Source organism: Dermacentor variabilis, chromosome 2 (assembly GCF_050947875.1).
Source record: "Dermacentor variabilis isolate Ectoservices chromosome 2, ASM5094787v1, whole genome shotgun sequence".
Lineage (NCBI taxonomy): Eukaryota > Metazoa > Arthropoda > Arachnida > Ixodida > Ixodidae > Dermacentor > Dermacentor variabilis.
In genome coordinates, this window is record NC_134569.1 from 132,074,895 (window position 1) to 132,098,822 (window position 23,928).

General features: G+C 45.5%; 2 protein-coding genes across 7 annotated transcripts in view; both read right to left on the minus strand.

The window, feature by feature from the left end:
* Nucleotides 1-23,928, minus strand: part of LOC142572699 (uncharacterized) — a 231,350-nt gene that overhangs the window by 206,460 nt on the left and 962 nt on the right. The gene's annotated exons all lie outside the window — the stretch shown is intronic.
* LOC142572697 (uncharacterized) lies at nt 16,135-18,993 on the minus strand. Its single transcript, XM_075681993.1, has one exon. It carries the CDS (start codon nt 18,785-18,787, stop codon nt 16,319-16,321), a length of 2,469 nt encoding a protein of 822 aa, XP_075538108.1. The 5' UTR covers nt 18,788-18,993; the 3' UTR covers nt 16,135-16,318.

The window sequence follows — 23,928 nt, forward strand, 5'->3', positions numbered from 1 at the left end:
CACTGCAAATGTTATAATTGGAACGGAAACGTGGCCAGCTCCTGAAGTCAACGATTCCGAGTAACAAATTTCGAATTTGTTAAACTTTTTTGTAAAGACCGTGTAGATAGAAAAGGAGACAGTGTCGTAATAGCCGTAAGAAAGCATATACAGGTCAAAGTTATTCCTTCTGATAGCATACTTGAAACTATTTGGGTTTCATGCTATTTGCCAGCTGTAACCGTGGTTATTGAAGCGTGCTATAGGCCACCAGATCTTCTAAAAGATTTTTCTTAGTAACTGCAGTGTGTTTTAGGGTCCGTTCAAGCCACATATGATAACGCTCCTGTCACTTTAGCTGGCGGTTTTAACTTTCCAGCCGCAGAGGGGTCTGCTTCCCTCAGGTAGCACAACAGGGATACGTTCTCTTTTCACCGTTTGTCCTAGACAACGAAACCCTCCGACGCGCAATAGAGTTTCCTACTCTGGAAAACACCAGACATTTAGTCTAACGTCCGGCTTGAGCCCATTTTATAGGCTGTATAAATCTTATTTTAAAGACATCGCAAGGAACCCGGTCTACAAAAGAGGTTTCCAAATACCTAAAGAATCTCGCCAAGACCGCTGTCGAAATTCGTTTTAAGACGTTTTCTAAACGTCGTGAATAATTAGGTTCAGTGTTTTGGTCTTGTTTTTGCAGCTTAGCTGTAGTTATTATTTTTTTTGTACGTTGGCAACGGGAAAAGACCAGAGCGAGTAACCGGCGATTGGAGCGGCGAAATTATGACAGTTGGCGCTGCAGTTAACCAGCGAGAGTACCGGGCCGTTCCTACTCGAGGGTAGTTTGATCTACAAGTTGTGGTTTTGAAGTAATCATTCGGTTTCACGGCTGGTTAACGAACGAACCAGAGCTGAACAGATCATGAAAATGATCCATGATCGCGCGGCCGCCATTGCAGATAAATGCTAAGTTCCTCACGTAACAAACACGAGAAAGAGCCCACAAGAGCCCAGCCCTATCGCTATCTGCAGTTGCCTGTCACTGTCACATATCATCGCAATTTCGCTGCGTGTTGCGCTGCTGAGCGCGAGGTCGATGGATCAAATCCCGGTCATGGCGGCCGCATTTCGATTAGGGCGAAATGCGAAAGCACTCGTGTACTTGACTGACTGTACATGACTTAGGTGCACGTTAAGAACCCCAAGTGGTCAAGCTTATTCCGGAGTCCCCCACTACGGCGTGCCTCATAATCAGATCGTGGTTTTCGCACGTAAAATCCCATTATTTCTTTTTCATTTCGCTGCCCCAATTGGCAGTCACTCTCCTTCCCATTGCCACAGCACGTGCAAAAGGAAGCTCTTGCACCGTAACAAGTAGATGCCCAAACAAATATTCAAGATTCAGAAGAGTAGCCAGAGGGAGGGGGCTTATGGGCTTATAGCGCTTTAGACCCCCCCCCCGCCCCCGAATTTTTTTCGCGCTGTCATGCGCCGCCGACGAACACAACCCCCGGTGCCGGAAATCATGCTGGATTTTGACTAGAATGGGTTATTCTCATGCTCGAAAAGACATTTCAGCGCGAACATTTCGAAATCGGGCTAGATTACGCGGCAACGCCCATGCACGGGGAGTGACATATCGTAACGCAAGGAACCCCTGGATAAACTGTGCTCGCATGCCCCATCCGAGCACAGTTTCAAGGGCGTTTTGATGGCGAGCGGGCTCATCGCGGCATCTCGTGGAGGCCGCGGAATCTACGGAGCGCATGGATTTCAATTCTGAAACTTTATGGGTATAAAGTTCTCAAACTTTTTATACGAAAGGTGCACTGACATTTCCAAAGTCGCGCTTTACATTTTCAATTCCGGAACTTTGTGGGTTTAATGTTGTTATAAACATTTGACGCCAAAGGTGCATTGACTTTTCTAAAGTCGTACATCGGACTATACAACGAGACAAGCCAAATGAACACCCTATCAAACAAATTGGCAAAGTACGCAGCGAGGTCCGATGAGACGAAGCGCTGTAGTCGTGGTTCATTTGTGCCGTCATGCCACAGAAAAGAATATCAATATATTTTTTTCACCTGCGCCAAAGCATCTATGTCAAGACACCAAAGCCAGCAAAGGTAACTACGTTTTTATTTATTTTTCTACTTTGACTTTCATTCGCGAGGACACATTTAGCCTCTTCCATTTTTTTTTTTCTCGCTACCCGTGAGCTGCCGGAACCAGCCCAGAGCGCATGCGTTTTTCTCATGTTGCCCCGACCACCACGCGGCGCACTAATGCGCGTTCGTTTTTCTCTCGCCGAGTGGATCTTCGCCTGCCAGAGTTTACTACGATTTCTGGCTAGCACGCAAGTGCACTTTGTTTCCAGTGACACTTTTTTCGCCCTTTATCAAGCTGTATCTTCGCATTTGTATATTCTATTGTATCTTGGCATTTCAAATGTACGAGGGCGAGTCAAATGAAAGTGAGCCAACCCACCCCGCGCATTAATGGTTAGGTTCATTATGTGCGAAGCATACCTGTAGCACAGAGGCGTCTCTCATTTACAAAAATGACACGCAGGTGTGAGGATAAGGGTTGTTTAATGCTCTCGTACCCTGGATTGAACATGGTTGCGTGACATAATGGACACTCCGAAAGTTGAACAGCATGGTGTCGTGATGTTTTTGACAGCTGAAGATGTTTCCCAAAAAGAAATTAGTCGCCGTATGTCTGCCTTTTACGTTTAACATTGCATTTCATTGGCCACTGTGAAGTGTTGGAGGAAAGGGTTCAAAGAAGGACGTGTAAGTTGCAAAGACGATCCAATACCGGACCAAAGGCACCGTGAAATCACCCCAACACAATTACAAAGGTTGATGAGCTCATTATACAAGAACGAAGGATAAGCATCGATTAATTGACAGGGCGTGTGAACATCAGTCATGGTTCGGTTCACACCATAATTCATGAACATCTCGGTTATCGGCTCTTGTGTGCGCAATGGATGCCCAAGATTTTGAACCACCGCCTGAAGACAGAGTTTCGGCGCTGCTTTGACTCATCTGATCCGGCATCACAATGAGGGTAACGACTTTTTGTCTACAATTCTACAATTATGACCGGGGACGAATCATGCTGTCGCTACTACGAGCCTGAAACACGACGGCAAAGATTACAGTAAGAACATTTGAATTCCCCACCACAAGGGAAGGAAAGGCCGTCATTTCTGCCGGAAAGGTGTTGACTTTTTTTTTTTTCGATCATCAGGGGCCATCATTGATCGAATTTGCTAAACCTGGTGAGACTACCGATCGTTTCCGATATTGTGAAACACCTGATAGGCTGGGTATCGTAAATCAAAAACAAACGACGTGGAAAATTGGCGAATGGAGTCATGTTGCTCCACAACAATGCCCGTCCCCACGTCGCTGATGTGGTTGACACAAAACGGGCAAAGTTCAAGTGGCAAACGCTGCAACATCCGCCATACAGCCCAGATTTGTCGCCTAGCGACTTCTACATTTTGGAGCATTTTAAAAAGAACAGCTCAAGGGAACCAGATTCGTGTCGGACGGTGACGTGGAAGAGTGAGTTACAGACTTTTTGAAGTAGCAACCTAAGGAGTTTTATCAGACGGGAATGACGCGACTCGTTAGTCAGCGGGACAAATGTCTAAATGGTCATGGTCAAGTACACCGTTTGTCATATATTCGCATTGGCTCACTTTTATTTGACTCGCCCTGGCATATTTTGCAGAACTCCTGCTTTTTATGCACGTGTGCTCTCTGTTGCGACTATAATTTCAGTGCAATTAGTATACACGACCGGTGACAGCTGCTCCTGCGCAATACATAGTAACAAAGGACAACGTCATTGAGATTTTTCGCTGGTCGTTCCATACGTACAAAATGTAAGCAAGGTTCTTGAGTGACAAAGAGAGAGAGAGAGATGCAAATGAGAGAAATGCAGGGAGGTTGACAAAGTTTCATTAAAATATCTGTCCTCAACTTGTTCATTATCAGCGGCATGCACTGCTTTGCTGGTTTCAAACTGACGTAGTTCTAAAGTGCATGAGATACCTTCTTTATTAATAGACAGAAAACATGGAAGCATTGATATCAGTTATTTCGGGCACAATTCTTTTATTTAAAAATACATATTTTACTTGTCTTCACAATGCGTAGCATTCAAGAATTCGTTTGCGGCATCTTTGCCAATGGCAATGCAATTATGATTAATCTGTTTGACCTCTCGACAAATTGTATAAGGAGGAGGCCGATCTGCAACGTGAGCCCTCCCCCCCTCCCCCCCCCCCGAACGAAATTTCTGGCTACGCCACTGGTACGATCGTATTTCGAAATTCAAAAGACTTATGGTGCACCAACATAATAAGTATTATACCGCGGTATAATACTTATTGCCGACAATGTACAAATGAACACAGCCGCTCAAAATAATCATAATAGCAGAAACATATTGTAATGCGGCGTGGTAAACTACAACCAAGTAAAAAAAATGCTCCCTCATTTTCACACAACACCTGAAAGCTTTATCAATAAACAGAAAAAGCTTTTCAATACACTTTTCAATACACTTTGTCAGGGCTAGTACATAAAAGACAGCAATCTGTCATCAGTGGCAAAAACAGACTGTCTAAAATATAGCTTTTTCAAAAATGAATAACACCAATACATAAGACTGTTAAAGAAAGTTGAGTGATGAAACGCAGACCAAAAACTAGTGGCACAGCAGATACCGCTATGCAACAGTCTTTCAGCGAAAGCCGTATGGCTTTACTGTTTTACCAGTACTGTGAAAGGAAACTTAGTGGTTAGCAGCAACAGCAAACATTTACCTGCGTTGATACCAGCAGCACTTATGGTTATTTTGTTCGGCATATGCGAACTTATCGTTTGTAAGATAAAGACCACAACAACGCAGACTGGGTGCTTCTGTCTAGGGGAATGCGAATATTCGAAACTTGCGAATAACGAACTTGATAGTGTCCTGTTCGATTCGACCTTGGAATTGAACAGCCACTATTCGTAAATGCGAATGTTTTTCGAATACTTTGCCAATATTTCGAAACGTGAACTGCACCCGGTTAAACATATATTTAGAGCAAAAGTGCGGTAACTTTTCACCCACGACGGATTACGCTAGATAAAGAAAACATTAGAAATTGCGTAGCGAAGCACGCTATTATGTCTCGCTTAGGTAGCTATACATTACAGGCTGTAGAGCGACAATTCGAGCCCTCTCTGAATATGTGCACGCGAAGAAACTACTCATTTGCTCCTAATGCACCATTTGTGTTTTTAATAAACAACGCTTCGTAGAGCACTACGTAATGATAGAAACTTGCTAACTTTAAGAATACGAGAATGTGAACATGGTTTTGTATCAACTGTGGTAACGAGTTTTCATTATTCGAAAAAGACTATTCGGTATTCGATTAAATTCAACTGACTTTTGCCACTATTCGATTGGCATTCGATTCAGTCTCAAAAATCGCTATTCGCGTACACCCCTAATACTGTCAACTGAGTTCTATTTGAGCCTAAAGCATCGCGCATAAATATATATTGTCAGTACACCATCTGGCAAGCAGTTCTATACCTTCCAAAAAGACTAAAATACATAGTATCATAAATATATAGATGAAAAATGGACTTACTGACGAGCTAACGTCTGCACTATATACTTACACCAAGTGAGAGCATATCGATATCGCCCAGTTTTCAATGCGAGCTATTTGCCTCGTGTATGTGAACGAATTCGTTTAAGACGCATTTATAACTCATTCTTAACTCAGAAACAAAATGAAAGCAAGGACGTAGCCCGTTACAAGCCAATACCTTTAAGCAGTGAGAGGCTTTTTGTGCCTGTTTACCCTTCTTAAGGACTTGGAAAGGACGTGTTCAGTCTCCCACAGATGTGAGGAGGCGTAGAAATAACTCGGCGCCTGTCAGCGATCGTACATCAGCGTGCACCGTCACTTTAAAAACTTGCACAAAACTAAAAAAGTTTGCAAGACTAACAGCCTTCACGACTTATGTCTATTCCAAGTAGTCACGATACAATGCCTAAATAGACGCCTCAAATAAATACGAACATCAACGCTATACATGTACTGGGGTGGCATCGACAGGACACGAACGCGACTGTTCCCGCTGCTTTTCGCCATTTGTGGTGGGCTATAATCACGAGTAGTTGCATCTCTGGCGACTGCTTCCAAATTCAGATGTCTGCTAACAATAACCAGCCACAACGATTTTACCACGTACCGCGCGAAAGGTTCACAGAAGGTGGATAATGGTCACGTTATTCCAAGTTTCTTTGTCCGCTCGACGCAATCCACAATATCGTGGGTGGCACTCCGACAGCTCGCCGCTCGACCTGCCGCGCTGCGACCGTATTGTCGACCCTCTAACGGATCCGGAGCTACGAAAAGAACAAAAAAAAAAAGGTGTTCCCACCAAAAACACGGTTTTAACAGGGTTTCGAGAAAACGAGGATAAAAATGGCATTTCTTTTTTTACGTTTTCTAAACGATTTTAGGGATAAGATATATTCTGACTGATCTGAGACGTCTTCAGGACGTCGAAAAAAGCTCATAAATGCGTGTTTTCTTTTAATTCATGCCTGAAATTAACGTTTTTAAGACTTTGTTTCCTGCCTGGGCTGACGCATGCCACGCATGCGAATATGCAGATTTTGTTTACCTTTCATAATATATTCAGTTGTCTCAACTTATCGAAACATCTACGCGATACAATTCTATTCGTGATCTGCTTCTAACAACACATCCCGAACGTGCATGCTACCGTTGATGTACCAAAGTAAATCAGCGACCATCGTGTTATACCTTGTACCTTTAAAACGTAGGCCGTGAAAGAACCGCGGCAAAAGAAAAGAGAAGTTTATGATTGTTCTAAAGCGGATCCCGAAGGCTCAATTCTGAGGTCTTCTAATTTTACTTGTCATTCTTGCAAACGTATGAAAATTGTCCCTTGCATGATAACTGGATTCGTTTCCGTGACGAATTGATAATATTGCGGGAGAGACACATTAAAAAAATGGATCTATGAAACAGGAGACAAGCCATGGTTTACCCGAGAGATTAAACGATTTTTTAATCAGGAGAAACGTTTGTTTCGAAATGCAACGCGCACAAGATCCGTTGAAGCTACGTGAGAATATTTATAGTCTTCTAATAAATGTGCATCACAAATTGAGATTTCCAAATACAAGTTTTTCAACCAGTATATTTTGCAGATTCTCATCATCATCATCATCATCAGCCTGGTTACGCCCACTGCAGGGCAAAGGCCTCTCCCATACTTCTCCAACTACCCCGCTCATGCACTAATTGTGGCCATGTTGTCCCTGAAATCTTCCTAATCTATTTTTTAAAAACAGATAAAAAAAATTGGAAGGTTATTTCTTCTGCACCAACAAAATACTTACCTTTGTTTGACACTGAGTCTGGTGCTGCAATTGATGTCATGGATGTTGCTGATCGGTTTAATATATTCTTTTGTAGTGTGTCTATTGACGAAAATCTCTTCAATATGTCAGCACAGTTTTCTAGTAGTTGTCCGTTTATGGAATGTATTACTGTGCCCAGGGATGGTATTGTGAAAGCTATTCAGCGTTTGCCACCGTTTTCTAGTCTAAGTCATGATGGTAATTTGACAGAGTTACTATAAATGACAAAGCACAATTCCGCTCTTATACTAACACTATTGTTTCAAGTCTCTCAGCACTGGTGAAATTCCAGTTGACTGGACACTGGCACATGATATCTAAATATAGTGCCGCTGACAAAAGCAAACAAACCACAGGCCTATATCCCCACGTATGTTGTATGCAAACTACTTCGACAGGTCTCAAATCACGCAGTACTACAGCGAAGCTGTATATGGCTAGCCGATTGGCCCATCCTTCCTTCCGTCCGTCGGTCGCGTACGCCGAAAACTCCTCCGGCGCAACCTCATGCGCATGCGCGAAGAAAGGAGAGAGAGAGAGGCGCGCGATTATTCAACACCAGCTAGATAGCACAAGGCTTGTTTACTCCGATCCATGACGTCCCGCTAACCGGCCTGAAATTTCCATTGACAAGGCTGGCGTGATGAAAGCGGTGACGTCAAAGTCACTGTTGCCTGCTCAGGAGCATCCCCTTTAGATTATATGACAGTCAGGCCAGGTAACATGACGTCATGGATCGGAGTGAAAAGGCATTGCGCTATCTAGGTGGTGTTGGTTTAGTTGCGCCAGTAGTGACATCGTTGATCTCCGTCGCAGCCGAGCGCGCGCAGCAGTTTCTCTCCGGCTCCGAAATGGGTAGGCCAGGCGTCATACGTAATCTTTAGGAGTAGGCAGCTTTCGATCAGCAACGCCGCCAGCTGAACCGAGAACAAGCTCGTCTACGCCGTGCCGATGCTGCAGCCCAGGCACAAGAACAGGCCCACCCACAGGATCCACCCATTCGTAGCAATCGCTACCAATGGGTGGATGTCTCATTTTCCCTTTATTAACTAAGCGCAAGCAGCAGCTGCGTACCAAGGATCCAGCAGCCTGCCAAGCCGTCGTTCAATGAACTGTCGGGATAAACCCAGTAATAAACACCATGGCTGCACGTTTCAGCTTCGCTGGTTAACCGTCTGTACGGAGTGCTTAGGCGATGATGTTATTACTAGTAACCACATTCTATTTCCTAACCAGCGTGACTTTCAGCGAGGCTGGTCATGTTAATCTCAGATTCTTGAAATTACTACAGGCATTCACCTCAACCTTCACGAACTTGCACAAACTGATGCCATATTTATAGATTCTACGAAAGCCTTTCACCGTGTGGCTCATAACCACCTAATATATAAAATTCAGCTGATTAAAGTTGACGGAAAAGTAATAAACTGGGTGAAAGTAGAATATTTAAGTAACAGACGAAAAGCTGTTGTAATTAATAATGTCCGTTCGTCCTTTCAGCCTGTTAAGTCCGGTGTGCCTCAACGTTGCGTTTTGGGACCCATCCGATCTTTTTAATTTATGTAAACGATATCCATCAGGGAATAGACACGGAAATCCGGTTATATGCAGACAACTAGGTTTTGTATCGGCCGGTAAAAAGTAGGATGACTGTATTAAATTACAAAATCACTTGAATAGGATGTAAATACAGTTAAAACTTGATTTAACGAAGTGATGACGGTGCTCGAATTATTTCTTTAAATCGGGAAGTTCGTAAAATCGAGAATGAAATTTTTCGGTCCTTCGAAATCTCAAATTGTAAAGTAGCGACACGCAAAAAACTTGCAGTGAAATTACGAGGCACTTATACTTTCTTAATGGTGAAGCTCTAGAAACTGCAGAATCATTTAAATATATAGGTGTTCATCTTTCTCCGAGTTTGACTTGGCATAATCATGTGGGTTGTGCTGTTTATGCTGCATGCAAATCTCTTGGCTTCATTCGTGGTATGCTTCGTCAGGTTAACAGTGATACCAAGCTTCTTTCATATACTACCATACTCGGCTCAAAACTTAAGTACGCCTAATTTATATTATAGGCAACAGTTCCCAACGTTCAAGCACCACCAAAATAAAACATGACCTAAGATTCATCCCAATGCAGACTAAAAGAAAGATATCTCGGTTAACTTTCTTCCATCAGCTTTTTCACCACCCAGATATCTTCTCTCAGGCACACATATAAACCACCGAAAGGAAATTCCGACCAATTGATCACGAATTTAAGGTCGAACAACCAATTGCATGTACCAACCTATGGCAGGTTTCATGCCTGCACTTAGCCATTTAGGAATGCAATAATCTTCCGAGTAATATAGCGGAGATAACTGACCATATTCTATTTAAAAAACGCTTAATGAAACGTTCGCAAATTAGAAACATGGAACGTTGATATTTCTTTCATATTTCTTTTTATATTTCTAAAAAGTTATTGTTATGTTGTCAGCGGGCGTAGGTTGCATGACGTAAGAATTATTGTTGTATGATGTGGTCAGACGATGTGTGTGGTATGATGTGTTCCTGCTTCGTCCTTGTGCCATTCTTGCGCTATGTATCCCAGTTTGTATGTATCCCACCAACACGCCCAAACTTCTTCCCTGCTAAAGAGAAGTATATAGGTGGCACATGTACGAATTCATATAGAATGCTCGACTCACATGTATGTTCACTTACACTTTTTTTGTATATAAATTGTGGTTCCCCTCCTCCCCTGCTATGTAATGCCCAAACTGGGCCTTTAGGGTATATATATATATATATATATATATATATATACATACATACATACATACACGTGCGTGTGTGTGCGTGCGTGTGTGCGTGTGTGTGTGTGTGTGAGAGAGAGAGAGAGAAAACGGAAAAACGGGACTTAGGCGTTTTTGGGGAAGTAATGAACAAATAACGACATTTCGAAAAATTCAGCGCAGCACCTGAAACATTTCCGTAGTCATTGAAAATTCGAAGGCTGCGCGATAAGCTGTCTTCGTTCCCGAAGTACATTTCGATGTCATCGACGAAGGCTTTCGGCTTCACAACACTGCTACCAGGCAGTGGGAGGCAACACACATAATGGTCTGTCCGTGCTGAGCGCTGAAATGGCTCAAGGCTGAGCACCACAAGTAACTGGAAGCTGTGCACTTTCACGCTCATCAAGAAACAATGTGCTTCGAATATTTGAATAGGCATTCCTAAGAATCTCAACAAAAATTGTCGATAAGCCAACCGATATCAGTACGCTAAGTACGTAGCTATGTTCAAGACGATCGAATGCCTTTTCTTGATCTAGTGAAACCAAGAGAACATGTACTGGTCTGGTCAGCGTGTACGTTCTCATGTCAAGCGTAACGAAGGAGAGACTATGTATCTCTCTGCCAGATACCGAGCACGCCTTTTGATAGATTTAAGGAAAACGTCAGGCTGCCTAAACATCGAGTGGCAACAGCTCTAACTGCATTGTAGTCAACATTGAGAAGCGTGATTGGCCTCCATTCCTCTGCACGAGCTGATAATGGATCGTGTTTGAGTATTAGCACAATGCGGCCGTCACAAAAACATCCTCAAAGCAGCGGCAAATAACAGACATGATAATAGCACGCCCACCCTCCTCCTCCAGATATCTCCCCAGAAGGATAAATAAAACTTAACGGGCAACCGTTCTGTGAAGTGTGGCCAAGCCACCTTTATAATATAATATCGCCCATAAGATAATATCGCGTTCCCCTTTTCAGCTGATCCCGTGCACAAAGACGGTTTGCCAGCTCAGGTACAACCTGAGGCAGCCCACTAAGCATTGTACGTTTTGTGGGGATGCGTGACTCTCACGCGTCACCTGATATGTTGTTTTCCCGCATAGCTCCCGTCTTCTGTAATCCGGCTTCGCGGCGTGGCTTGATGCCCGCGGCAGTCGGTGTGGTTGAAGCGCATCGCGAGAGATGGCGCAAGCGGGGCTCTGCTAACGCCAGTAACAGCGGGGTTACTTGGGCGCGGAAAGGAGAAGGCTCTTCCTCTTTCGCTCGGGTTCGGAAAGCGGCGCGGACGTCCCGCGCTTGCGCCGATCCATGCTTCTGCGAGACCGTCTCGCAAGGCCTCGTTTGAACGCGCCACCGTTCGCGTGACCGTACGCACGAACGACCAGGCGTTGGTGTCCAGCATGGGGCGAACATATTCGCTCGTTATCCGGTCGCGGCGAGTCGGACTTCCTAGATTTGTCGCGCGCACATCGGCATGTTTTGTGGATAGCATCTCGGCTGGCAGGCATTGATCTATGAAAGGTGCAATAAATGCCCTTGTGATTGTTTCCACTACTGTGTTGTCGTTCCTTTGTCCCAAGAGCATGGGGGAGAACCCCACAGTATGTACCCTTGAGTACATCATGATCCATTTGCCTAATCGTATGCACCATACTTTTAAAACATATTACATAAAGCGAAGAATCACGCGCGGGTGGCGACATAACAGGAAGCGCTCTTGTGGCTGTGGAATGCAATGGATCTGGCTGTCTAAGAAGCGAGTTTCTTGCAAAGTGCAGAACTTCAGGGTACGCATGCGGATTACTACTGCATCGCCAAGCAGCAGTTGTCAAACACCATGAGGCGTTGGAAGCGTCTCCATAGCTCACGCTGCCATGCCCGAATCAGCAGAGTCAGTCGAGTGACCCGAAAGGCAATACGGAGCCTCGTGGCACTATCCGCTATTTCTTGTGACATGCATCATCTGAGCGCACGTCCTTTAACTAACCAATGTGCAGGCACCACTGCACCTTGAGTGCGTCCGACTCTGGGTCAGATCCAGAAAGAGATGCGCGCAAGGCTCTAGACAAACTAGAGCACGAGCGCGCTTCATGTAGAACGTGGATGTCGAGGCGCGAAGGATTTACTCATGAGAAAGGAGGAAAGCAAACTTCAAGCATAACTTGTCCTTTATTGGAAATATAAGCAGGAGATGAAAGTGAAGTTATAACATCAGAATGTGAGACATACGGAGCTTAAATGCATGGCACATTAGGCGCGATCCAACTTGCTAGGCGTCACCTCGTCCAGAAAAACGAACATCCATGTATAAGAGTCTATATGCATCCAGCAAGAAAAAAGCGGTTCTAGATGACACAACTCCCGTGCATTCCAGTCAGATCGACCCCAGCCCATGCCTTGCATATCAGCTTGCGTGTATAAAAAACAATTAAAATCCTCAACAAGCACCACGTGATGACCGTCAAGGGAATACACGTCCAGGTCACGAAGAAAATCATTAGACTTAATGACTTTTGCTGGTCCGCACATGCGCAAAGAGGCGTAACATAAATGAAGACAACACGCAGTCAAAGGCCAATATCTTCCCTCTCCCATTGCAAAGAACATGATGATATTGCAAGAGAGTTCGATTAAAAATAATGACACTGACCCCATCAGAACATGATGCCACGAAAGAGAGAAAAAAAAAACAAAGTATAGGTTGAACGCGCGTTTGAAAGCAAGAGCATATCCAATGGTCAAAAAATTTGTTTTTTGCTAACATAAAATTACGAAATTTTTAGCGCGGACCACAGTCAGAATTTCGGATTGATTTATAGGACTGCGGAGCCCCTGTTAGTTTAGCTTAATAATATTCAGGATGTCAGCAATATCAAAAGCGTCACCAAATTCACGTGGTCGTGTTATTCAAGTCGGCGGTATACAAGAAGTCCTGAGTACATGCACTAAGCACGTCACAAGGCCCACTTCGACCCTCCGAAAGAAGGCCGAAGTTTCTTTGATCGCTGTAAGCCGGTACAGCGATCCGAGGTGCCGTCCAAGCCAGAGGCTGACGTGTTGGCATGCTTTACTTCTTGTGGAACCACCATTTCTAGGTTGGATCTATTCAGGCTTCACGAGAGCCTAACGCTACGGTCAATTCCGAGGCTGAAGCTGTTTTAAGATGAAGACGATGCCGGTAGGGGCTGAGCTGCGGGATCGCGATGCCATCGCCGCCGACAATTTCGCTAGCCAGGGGCTCATTCAAACGCAACGGCGCAGTGGTTTTTTGCAGAAGAGTCACAAATCGGAAGCAGAGTTGGAAGCGATGCAATTGAGAGAGAGACAGAGAGAAAACACTTTAATTCTGCGATTAAAAAAATAAGAAAAATGCATCGATGCCTTCAGTCTAGGGCGTCGCTTGCGGCGGGCTTCAGCGCTAAGCCAATAAAGTCCACAAGGAATCATTGGTTGTGAAGAGTGCTTGCAGCTGTCAGCCACTCGGCAGAAGGGATAGGTAGGAGAGATGAGAGTTTGGGTAAGGGGGTTAGTTTCGGATGGCATTGCCATAGGATCTGCGATGTGGTTAGAAGATAGACAACACACTGGCTACATTGAGGGAGATCTTGAATAAGTATAGGCCTTGGAGGAGGTGCTTCCGTGTTGTATTGAGCAGGGTGTTCGTCTGAGCTTGTCGGATGAGTGTGCTCTGTTGCCTACAGTAATGTCTTGGTGTAGGTTAGGGTACAGGATAGCATAGCGTATACCCTGCGCTCGTCCCTAAATGGGTGCAATTGTGATGAAGGCATTGGTGAGACGATTATTTTGTAGGAGTATGTTGGGAGCCTGGAGTATCATATCGCTGGCAAGCTGATTAACTCGTTCATTCCTCAACATACCCACAGGACCACGAATCCACACAATCTCTCCCTGTCGATGGAGACATTCTTGTAACAGTTTTGTGATATGCCTAGGTAAGTCGTCGTGTACGAGTTTCCTACATGACGACATTAAATCAGTAAATATGATGGGTGTAGTGATTAGTGTTTCTGGGACATGTATCGCTGCTACTACCTCTTGTAGTTCTGCTGTGGTCGTATCAGCATTTGAAATTAATTCACTGTGTATCATCCGAAGGGTTTCCTCCACCACAGCTATAGCAGCGTCTTTGTCGTGGACGCTAGCATTTTTAGGGTGTCCCAACTATGATGCACCAAGATTTAAAAATGTCCAGATGCCACATAGCTGGGCCAAACCATGGTAATGTTGTTTGCCATTGCTTGCAGACACTCAGATGATTTTTTGCATTCTGCCTAATTACATAGTCATTTAATCAACTTCTCAAATATAATAATTAGACAAAAAGTGTCAATGAAAAAATTGTATAGCAACTTGAAAAACTCCCGATGCAGCTTTCTGTTGCTCAATACGCGCTAATAAAGTGTTTTTCAGAGTGTGAAAGAAACAGGGTGTGAGACCGGGCTAATGGGTATTCTATGCTGAAGTGACTAGCGCAAGAGTGGACACGGGACACTAAAAAGGCAACAAGGACAAGCTTTCAGTGTGAAAGAAACCCGCGAATACAAGCAAAGTGCTTGTAAAGCGGGAGCACCGCAAAGGGGATCATAGGCGGTCTTTGGTTGTCAATAACTCCGCTTCTGCTGAACGCATTGAAGTGCTTATTGCGGCAAAATATTTCTGAAATAGTCTTATTTTAACTTCAAATGAATTTCATAATTTTGATAAAAAGTGGTTCAGAGCCCCCTTGAAGCATGCTGTGCACTTTTGTCTCAAGGCTGTTGCACATTTCTACAGCACAATGGATTAACTCCTTTAATCCACACTTGTTAAACAAAGGACTCTAGAACAGAAAAAAACAGCATAGGTACAAGGAACAGTTTTGTCACTATGTCATCACATGCCATATTTTTTGCTCTTAACAGTCGCAAAATATTTCGCCAGTTTTACCATTCAGCTTCATTGATTTTCAGCATCTAACAAATGCAACTGACCATACAATGCAAGAACCAAACACTCACCACTTCAGCTCCGCATTCTCCAGTCATTCCTCTTTTCATGTGCCCTGTAGACATCTTTCAGGTCGGTAAACAAGAACATCTTGATGCCACTATAGTGCACAGCTGCCATACTTCTGCTCAGTGACCTTAATTGATGGCCTCAATAGTCCTCACCATCTGATTTTCTTTTTGGCTTCGGCAAGCATAAGACAGCTAAGGAAATTCTGCCCGTTTGCCAAGCTAGTTGGCAACACATTGGTATTCGTAGACAATGGCAGGAATGCGTGGAAAGGTACTGTACAGGAATTTCCACAGTTGATACACAACTCTCCTTCCCACTGAGATCTGTAAAAGCCTGGTCAGCAATGCAAATATAACTAAAAGCTTGTATTCATTATTGAAAGTGAAGCATTAAAACAGTAACACTTGACCACACATGCACTTCCTTTTTACGTCACAGAATAACCAAATCAGTGGTCTTGGTGTTATGTTTTGCATTTCTTCAGAGCTGCTCAAACTGGCAAGGTATCGGGGACAACCTTCAGGTAAATGTAACAGTGCTACCAATTTATAATAGCACCTTCTACAAGTGTAACAGAGCATCTGATTTCTTGTACAGTTCTTGTAAGGAAGTTTAAAACAGCTCAACAGGGCTTTCCAAGACCCCAGTTATTGTGTGCATGCAGTCTTTAAATTAGGGCGCATCATTAGTTTTCAAAGTTTCTTACGAGTTTCCCGTTAGCTGTTAGCATCCAATTGGAAATTGTTGAGTCACATTTATAATTCCTTGGCCAATATTAATTTAGCTACTAGCTAACACAACATAGTTTCCTTTGTCTCCCCTTGTTGCAAATCTTGTCCTGGAAAAAGAATTGTCACAAATCCCCCGAGAAAAATATTTATTTTCCCCATGCACACTGCAATCAACTCCCAAGAAATTGCATGTCGACACTATTATCACTGACGTGCCATGACAACAAAATTGCACGAATGTTCAAAATAAATGTGTAGAAAAGAATGTGCGCACAAGTCCTGTGAACTTCAGAGCTCACAAAACGATGCATAGTTAAGTATAATGTGCATTAGTTCTTGTAAAGACAGAGCGTGTATAATATTTTTCTTGGCTTGGGTGCACTTGCAGATCCTTTATGTAATCAGTCACACTGTAAATTGCATTGTCCCTGTAGAAAAAGAGCTTGACATGCAAAACACCTTCCTTGTAGCACACAGTTTCAACAAGAAGAATTTCATTAGCGACACATTGCAGGAAGCTTCTGAACATTTCTGCATCCCAGTCAGTCTCGTTGCTCAGGGAGCACAGTTCAATGTCTACAAGGGAAGATTGTTGTGACTGAATGGGCAGGTGCATAAAGCGTGGGTCCAACGCTCTGACCTCATTCAACGACAGCCACTCAGAAAACCCGAAGTCTACATATGACACCATGAGCCGCTCACCCTTGCCAAGAGAGACAACCTGCGCTCGGTACCACAGACTGTCCTCGCTGGACTTGGCAGCTACAAACTCGCCGACAGACTTCACAAAAAGCCTGTTTTCCAGGAAGCGGCTACGACGGCAAAAGCCTTGAATGTCTTCCATAAGGGTTTCCAATGTCTCCTCTGAGCTGAAATTCTTACCCTCTGAGACAAGCCTATCAACAGGCTTTCTTCCGTAAGGAAAAACTAAAAAGAAATGTTTTGGGCTGCCGAACGCTGACATCTGGCCAAACAGCCTACTTCCTGGTTCGGGTGGTGTCGGATGTCTAATGAACTCATTGACAGGCTCTTTTACATGCAAGATTGCTGAGTTGGCTTCTGCAGCAATGTGCTTGAAAACACACAGTGCACCTTGTCTGCAATAGCCTTGTGAGCTAAAGAACTTGCAGACGCGCTCTGTTTTGGCAACAAAGTTTGAAGCAGCCACTCCCGGATCATCAGTGTTCACATTGTAACTGTTGAGAGGGTTGTTGTAGTCATCCTGCATGGGATTGAAAGAAGAAAGTTCAAGATTTGCATTCTGAGCAACGGTCTGCTTTTTGTGTTTCACAGTCGGCATCCTTGCATAACCTTCCCTGCTCATACACTCGGCCACGTCTCCATAGGTCTCACTGAGCAACCTTGCCAAGTAAATTTTGTCATTAAATTCATCACCTGAAGTTCTTGTTTCCACAATGACTGCTGTAAGTGAACTGTCACTGCATGTCAGTTCTTCAAACCGGATGACAGCCGCTTCTGTCCATTCCGCCCATGGCTGAATGTCGACTAGCTGAAACCTTAATGCAAGTGGACCTACGGAACGAAGTCTTGGGTCCATTCTGAACAAGCAGGAAGATTTCACAGCCTTTCTGTTGCCATAGTCAATCAGAAATATCCGGCATTTTCCAGCCCTCAGCAGTTCCTCAACACGGACTCTAGTTCCAGTTTCATGTGGCAAATCACGATAGATGAGGTATGACCCCTTCTTGATGTCTCGTTTTGCGCACAAGACTTGGTCACACGATTCAATGATGCTGCGCATTTCTGCCAGTTCTTTCGCTGTGGAGGTTGGTCGTCCATACCAGTGGTCGGGTGTCAAGATAAATGTAACCTTAATCTCAAGGGTGTTTTCGTTTGGTACAACTGGTGCTGGTAATTCTGAGCAGTGAGAAGAAGTGTCGCTCAGTGAATCGGTACAGGCCGAAAGAGTAGAAGGAGATCGGTCAGGTACGTCGGCGCGGATGATTCTACTCTCGGGCTGTGAATGTTCGCTTGCGCTCTCGCCGTCAGGCTGCAAATGACAGCTCGTATCGGATGCCAGTTTTACAGCCCCAAGAGGAGAATCGCCGAGATAATCCAGGAATTCGGCGTAACCTTTAAAGACAAGTAGTTCAGCAACATTCAGCCGCTTCGGCCCAGTGGGGGTTTCGGGACAGTTGATAAATAGGTCTATCTCATAAATACCTCTGTCCGAGCGGTTGTAGAAAATGGCTTCATAGTAGTAGGGCACGTTGTCGATAAGCCCGTGCAAGTCGCAGCACGAGCTTACCAACGTTGGCCTTATCCTGCGTATGCAGCAGGCCACCGCTTGGCAAGGCTCAAGCGCTTCGTCCTCGCTGATGGGGTAAACACGCTCGAGTCCGACAACGTCGGTACGGCCTTTGTCGACGTACAGGACATGGACCAGTATCTGAAGGCCGCCGAAATTTCTGCGAACGTCCGTCACCAGCGCTCGCAGTGCCTGCCTGTTGCAGTTTTCAGGGCACACCAGGCAGCACATGCCGACGAACGCTTCGTACACATGGTGCCTGTCTGACTCGATGTAGCAGTAACACTCGTCGACGGATTCGTTCGAGTCGGACAGGTTGTAACGCAGAAAAAGTTTGCTTGGCCGCTCGTAGTGCATCAAGTAAACTGGAACGCGTGCTCGCAACGGCAGGTCTGATGGTTGCGGTATTACAGGACACTTCACTGACGCTACCGCCGCGTTACTTACTTCGGGATCCATCCGGAGCTCAGCGGACGCGCTATGCTGTTTTTTGCAGCGCGCACAGGCAATCATTTAAAGCGGAACAATACTACAATGTCATCATCATTCAGGGCATTGGAAACGAAGAGCTGCACAAAGCACATATCCTTGATGGCGTATGGAATCCTTCAGTTCTCTGAGAACGCCGAACCGCAGACACCGGCTGGGCAAACGTGGCCTAGACGCCTGGGACTGCACGCATCTGCACGCCGAGACGCCGATTGAACGCGATGCAGGAAGACCTGGCTTGGCTATTGGCTTGTGAAGTGGTGGGTGGATATTCTGTTTAGAATGATAGAAATAAGATATTGCGCTTACCCCTGCACTGCTCTTGCTCAATTTTCTCAGAGAGCTCTCACTTTGGAATCTACGTCGTTCAGTGTAACACTCGGCATATTTAATTACCTGGTTTTTCAGACAAAAATGTAAAAAATGCCTTCGTTGTGGAAATGCAAACTGCTGCCGAAACATCAATAGCATAAACTTGTCTTGCCGTCTACCGGCAGCTGCAGAAAGTAGTAGTGATGCGCCATGGCTCCGAGATTTGCCGCGGCGCGCGTTTCTCGAGAAACACATGCGGGCCAGCATAGAGTTAGCTATGGAGTTAGTAGAACAACTACTGCCAGCAACGGTGGCCAGCACTTCCTAAGTAGCGAGCGCAAGAACTTTCTGGCGGAGTATATCAATTTTCCTTCTTTTTTAGCCCTTCGTCATCGGCTCGGGCATGCCTCGCTCGCCCCCGCGCTGCCGCTATCGTTGCGATATGCGTCACGGTGCGCCGCGTGATAGAAGCAATGGTACATGAAATCGAACATAACGATATAAGGGCCCTGTGCATTGCTTGCGCGAAGTAAGGTCCAAGAGCGTGGTGCTGACTGTGCGCCCTGTACCGTGAAACTGAGGACGAAAGTGCGGCATTTCTGAACGGGCAAAACGGGCAGCCAAATATCAGGTCTCCACAATACATTCCTTCCCGTCCTGACTGCAGTTTTATCAGCCAAATGAGGAAAGAGCTGGAGCAGCCTAGCTAGGTTGAGCATCCCGACTGCTGAATGGCGATCTGCGAGCTAGTCACGCTGGCGATAGCACGGGAAATTAGATCACACCGTGCAAATATATCCTTGGCGTTGGCTTTGACAGCGGAGGCCACTGGAAAGCTGACCCAGCCCTTTTACCGGCGAACACAGTAATTGCGAGAGCAACTACGAGGACACAGTGTCGGCAGCATGAGGCCATCCCGATGAATACTTCGTAGAGTGTACTAGACAATGGTCTTCTAGTACACGTATGTACTTCATGTGTGGAAACCGGTTTCTTGCTGTGTCCAGGCAAAACGCGTGGTTGTAACGCTTTTTTAGAGAGCAGCAAACTGCATGCGCCAGGCCACATCAACGGAGCCCAAGCAGACTACCTCTTCGCCGGTTCCGCTCGACGGGTTCACTTTGAAAATGATTGATAGATGCGTCACGTATTCATAATTTGCGGTGCCGCCCCGCTGTCTCTGCCGGCCTCTGGCGCAAGCAAAATATTGACCAATCACGTGCGTGAGGTCGAGCGAGCCGTTTGCCTTTCGAAGTGTTAAAACATTACGCCCCAGAGAAGGTAACGCTTCGTCGTGCTCAGTAACCAACTGTAATGAAGGTTTGAATCTTGAAGCCTGTTGCTTACTGACAGGATCACCAGTTTTGCGCGTATCGACATGCATCAGCTCGTCACAGGCGAAAGCACTCAAAATTATGATGAAAGATTACAGAAAGAATTTATGCTTGTGTGCATATCTAGTGCCGGCTTTGTCTTTGTTATACGGGTGTCACACGTCGCACTTTCAATCGCGCTCAAGCCCACTCCAAATTTCTTGGTCGCGACTGGTTTCATTGCGCAAGCTGCACGAGGGAGCCACTCGCGGTCGAGAATTTCGATCCGGAACAGGCATGATCACGATCAAAAGTGGTCGTGCGACACCGGTATCAGCAAAAGAACAAACATAGCTTGCAGGATTAAGTATGCCCTGCTTGGGTTTGTCCACCTAATCAATATATGTGTGTGATCAAATCGTGAGATGTGTCATGGGTATAGAGGACCTGAGACAAAGCCTGCTAGCGTGCTCAATCTCAGATGACATGTCGTCATAGAATAATGTCGTGCCTATTCTAGTTCACACCATTTGCCGCTAGAGACAGAGCCGTGTCGTCGTTTTATACTTTCTTGTGTCCTTGTCTTGTAGTGCGCTGTAACGATCCTTACTATGAATCCCAACCAACTGGCCCAACTTGCCGTTTTGATGCAGAGACAGAGCATACGAGCAGAGTGGCGCTAGTCATAACCTGTTCGCTGTTATATACTCGTATCTGCTTCTGCTACCTGTTCCAGTGCACGTGCCGCTTTTTTGGCAGTCATAAAACGCTTATATTGTTTGTGAATCCATCAATTCACGAAAATAAAAACAAAACAAAGTTTGCAAACGAATGTTTCGAATTTTAATCATGAAATATAGTGTGTGGCTGCCTCAAGGAATGGTGCACGAGCGGTGTTTTGCCAGTATCATTTCACACGTAGGGGAGTTGAAAGCTTGCAGCCTCAGGGCTTTAAAATGCTGCTGCCTTGTACCATATAAGTGATCTATAGTATAGGTGACGGAACTCAAGTTTCATATTAGACTGCCATGGCAGCTTTCCCACCTGGCACGGCGGCCACATAGCAGTAGTGCAAAAGATATGATCACAGTAAAGGTGTATGCCAAGTTTTCTCCTTGAACTCAAGGGCACCTTTAAAGGGTTAGAATGAGTGGTCATTTGTTTCGTCCTTGAGTCTTAGTTACAGTGGTTTCCAGTTCTGAAATGCGGACCAAGCAGCAGAACTTTTCAAATTCGAAAAGGAAATTGTGATCTTTAAAAGCTCTGTAAACACAGCGACTTCATGTGTGGAATCTGTCCAATTTGTTGCTGCATCCAGGCAAAACGAGTGGTTATATCACTATTTCAGAGAGCAGCAAACTGCATGCGCCAATATTTTTTGCTTCGGCCAGTCAGCTTGGGGAGCCAAGTGACCTTATGTCACCACAGCCAGTGTGTTGCAAAAGTGATCAAATATGCGAGCCTACAGCACAGCAGGTCTACAGGCCTACAGCAGCTAGGTCTGTGACCTTACAGCAGAACAGCCAAAAATTATCATTCCAACACCACTCCAGCTGCCCACAGACTAGCAAACGAACACGTCATGAAAGCTGAACAACAGCTGAACGAGAGTTGGCACAGGCAGCTCCCATCGAAGCTGCTTATCTGTGCAAGTCTGGGGTTAAGTAGGCCGAGGTCGCCACCCCGAAATTACGGTCCCCTATGTCTCACAATTGATGCCGTTCACGTCTGCTTGCACTGCCACATAATATAGGCATCATATGGCGTCCATCATAGCATACGGACGTCCTATAGCTGCTCCTACGCCGCTGGTTGGTTCAACAGCGCCCCAAAACGATCAACCAAAGCCCCAAAACGATCAACTTAGTCGCCGGTGTGAATGAGTCCTAATGTTTGAGATTGAGCATGGAGTGACACCTAATGGGCGGCAAGCAGGAAATCAATTTCCTGGAACCTTGAACCTCCGTACAGAATCTCCAACGATGAGGTGGCAATCCCAAAATTTTCCTTTCAGTACCATGTGTGGTTGTGATCCGACAGCTTAAACTTGGGGCATGGCCAAGGGTTATCACCACGTATGGTGCTTGCCACATGTTGTGACAACTTATTTTTAGAGCGCAGCTCTTTGGCGTCCGTTCCTGGGTTTCGCGTCGGCGTCGTCGTCGGCCTCGTAACTAGCTCCGCCCCCCTTTCATCCCCCCAGCGCTAGCAGCGATCGACTGATACCGCTGGATGCCGCTGACGCCGCTAGAGAGTCAAGATAACGTGACTGCATAGAACACCGTCACCGCCATGCAGAAAGAGGAGGAAAGGGTCCCCCCCCCCCTGTTCTTGTGTGGCGGATAGGGTGCTCTTCAGTTGCCGACGCGCCGGTTATTCGTTGTCCCTGAAACCAACTCCGCAGCTGGGGTTGACTCACTATCGGCGTCAGCGGCATCAGTCAGTCGCTGCTATCTCTTCCCTCCTCCCTTTATCGTGTTGTCCGCTTGCTGCGCGCGCTTCTGCCCCCATCGTTTGCCGCTGGGTGTACACGCCGCCCCCCTCCCCCCTCTTCCTGCGAGTCTCCGGTTGTCAAAGCGCCGGCTCGAACTTAGTTCCTTTCTTCGCTCCTCCTCCAATGCAACCCCTGTGCGGTGGCAATCAGAGAGCCAGATCGGTGGCGGCGGATCTGTATATGTGCACCGCCCGAGCCGAAATTGCCGCTGCCGTTCGCCCTGTGCGGTGGCAATCAGAGAGCCAGATCGGTGGCGGCTTGGCATAAAGACAAACAGCAATTTCCTAACACTTATGCGGGAGAATATCCCGTTCCTCTCGCTCGTAACGCGTCCCACGGCTGTGACAACCTCGCGAGGCACTTGTATACATCTCGTCTTTGAGAATCAAGCATTGGTGTACCAAGTCGAACATATATCAGTCTATTTCTCCGACCACAAAGCTTCCTTCACGACTGTCAAGAACTGTTAGTGGAGTCTTTGTTAAAGGAATACGTGTGAAAAATAAAAAAAAAATTCTGTGATAGCGCATACATGTGTTGCTAGATTTCTTTGCCTCAATCTATCGAAAAGGTGAAACAGCTTATTTGCTGCGCTCAAATTTCGCATTAGGAAGTAACGTAATCGTCGGCAATTTTTTTTCTTTATTAATTATTTCTGTACAAATATATACAGACCGCACAAAGCAGCATATATAGACCGAGCTGGGCAGGTCATGTAATGCGCCAGTTAGATAACCGTTGGACCATTAGGGTTACAGAATGGGTACCAAGAGAAGGGAAAAGCAATCGAGGACGACAGAAGTGGAACGATGAAATTAGGAAATTCACGGGCGGTATTTGGAATCGGTTGACGCAGGACAGGGGTAATTGGAGATCGCAGGGAGAGGCCTTCGTCCTGCAGTTGACATAGAACAGGCTGATGATGATGATGGTATATACAAATACAAATATCAAGTATTGAATATCAAAAAGTCAAATGAGGATGCATAAATTTACAGCAGAAATATTTATTACAGTATAATTAGACACCTTGCTGTGTGCCAGTC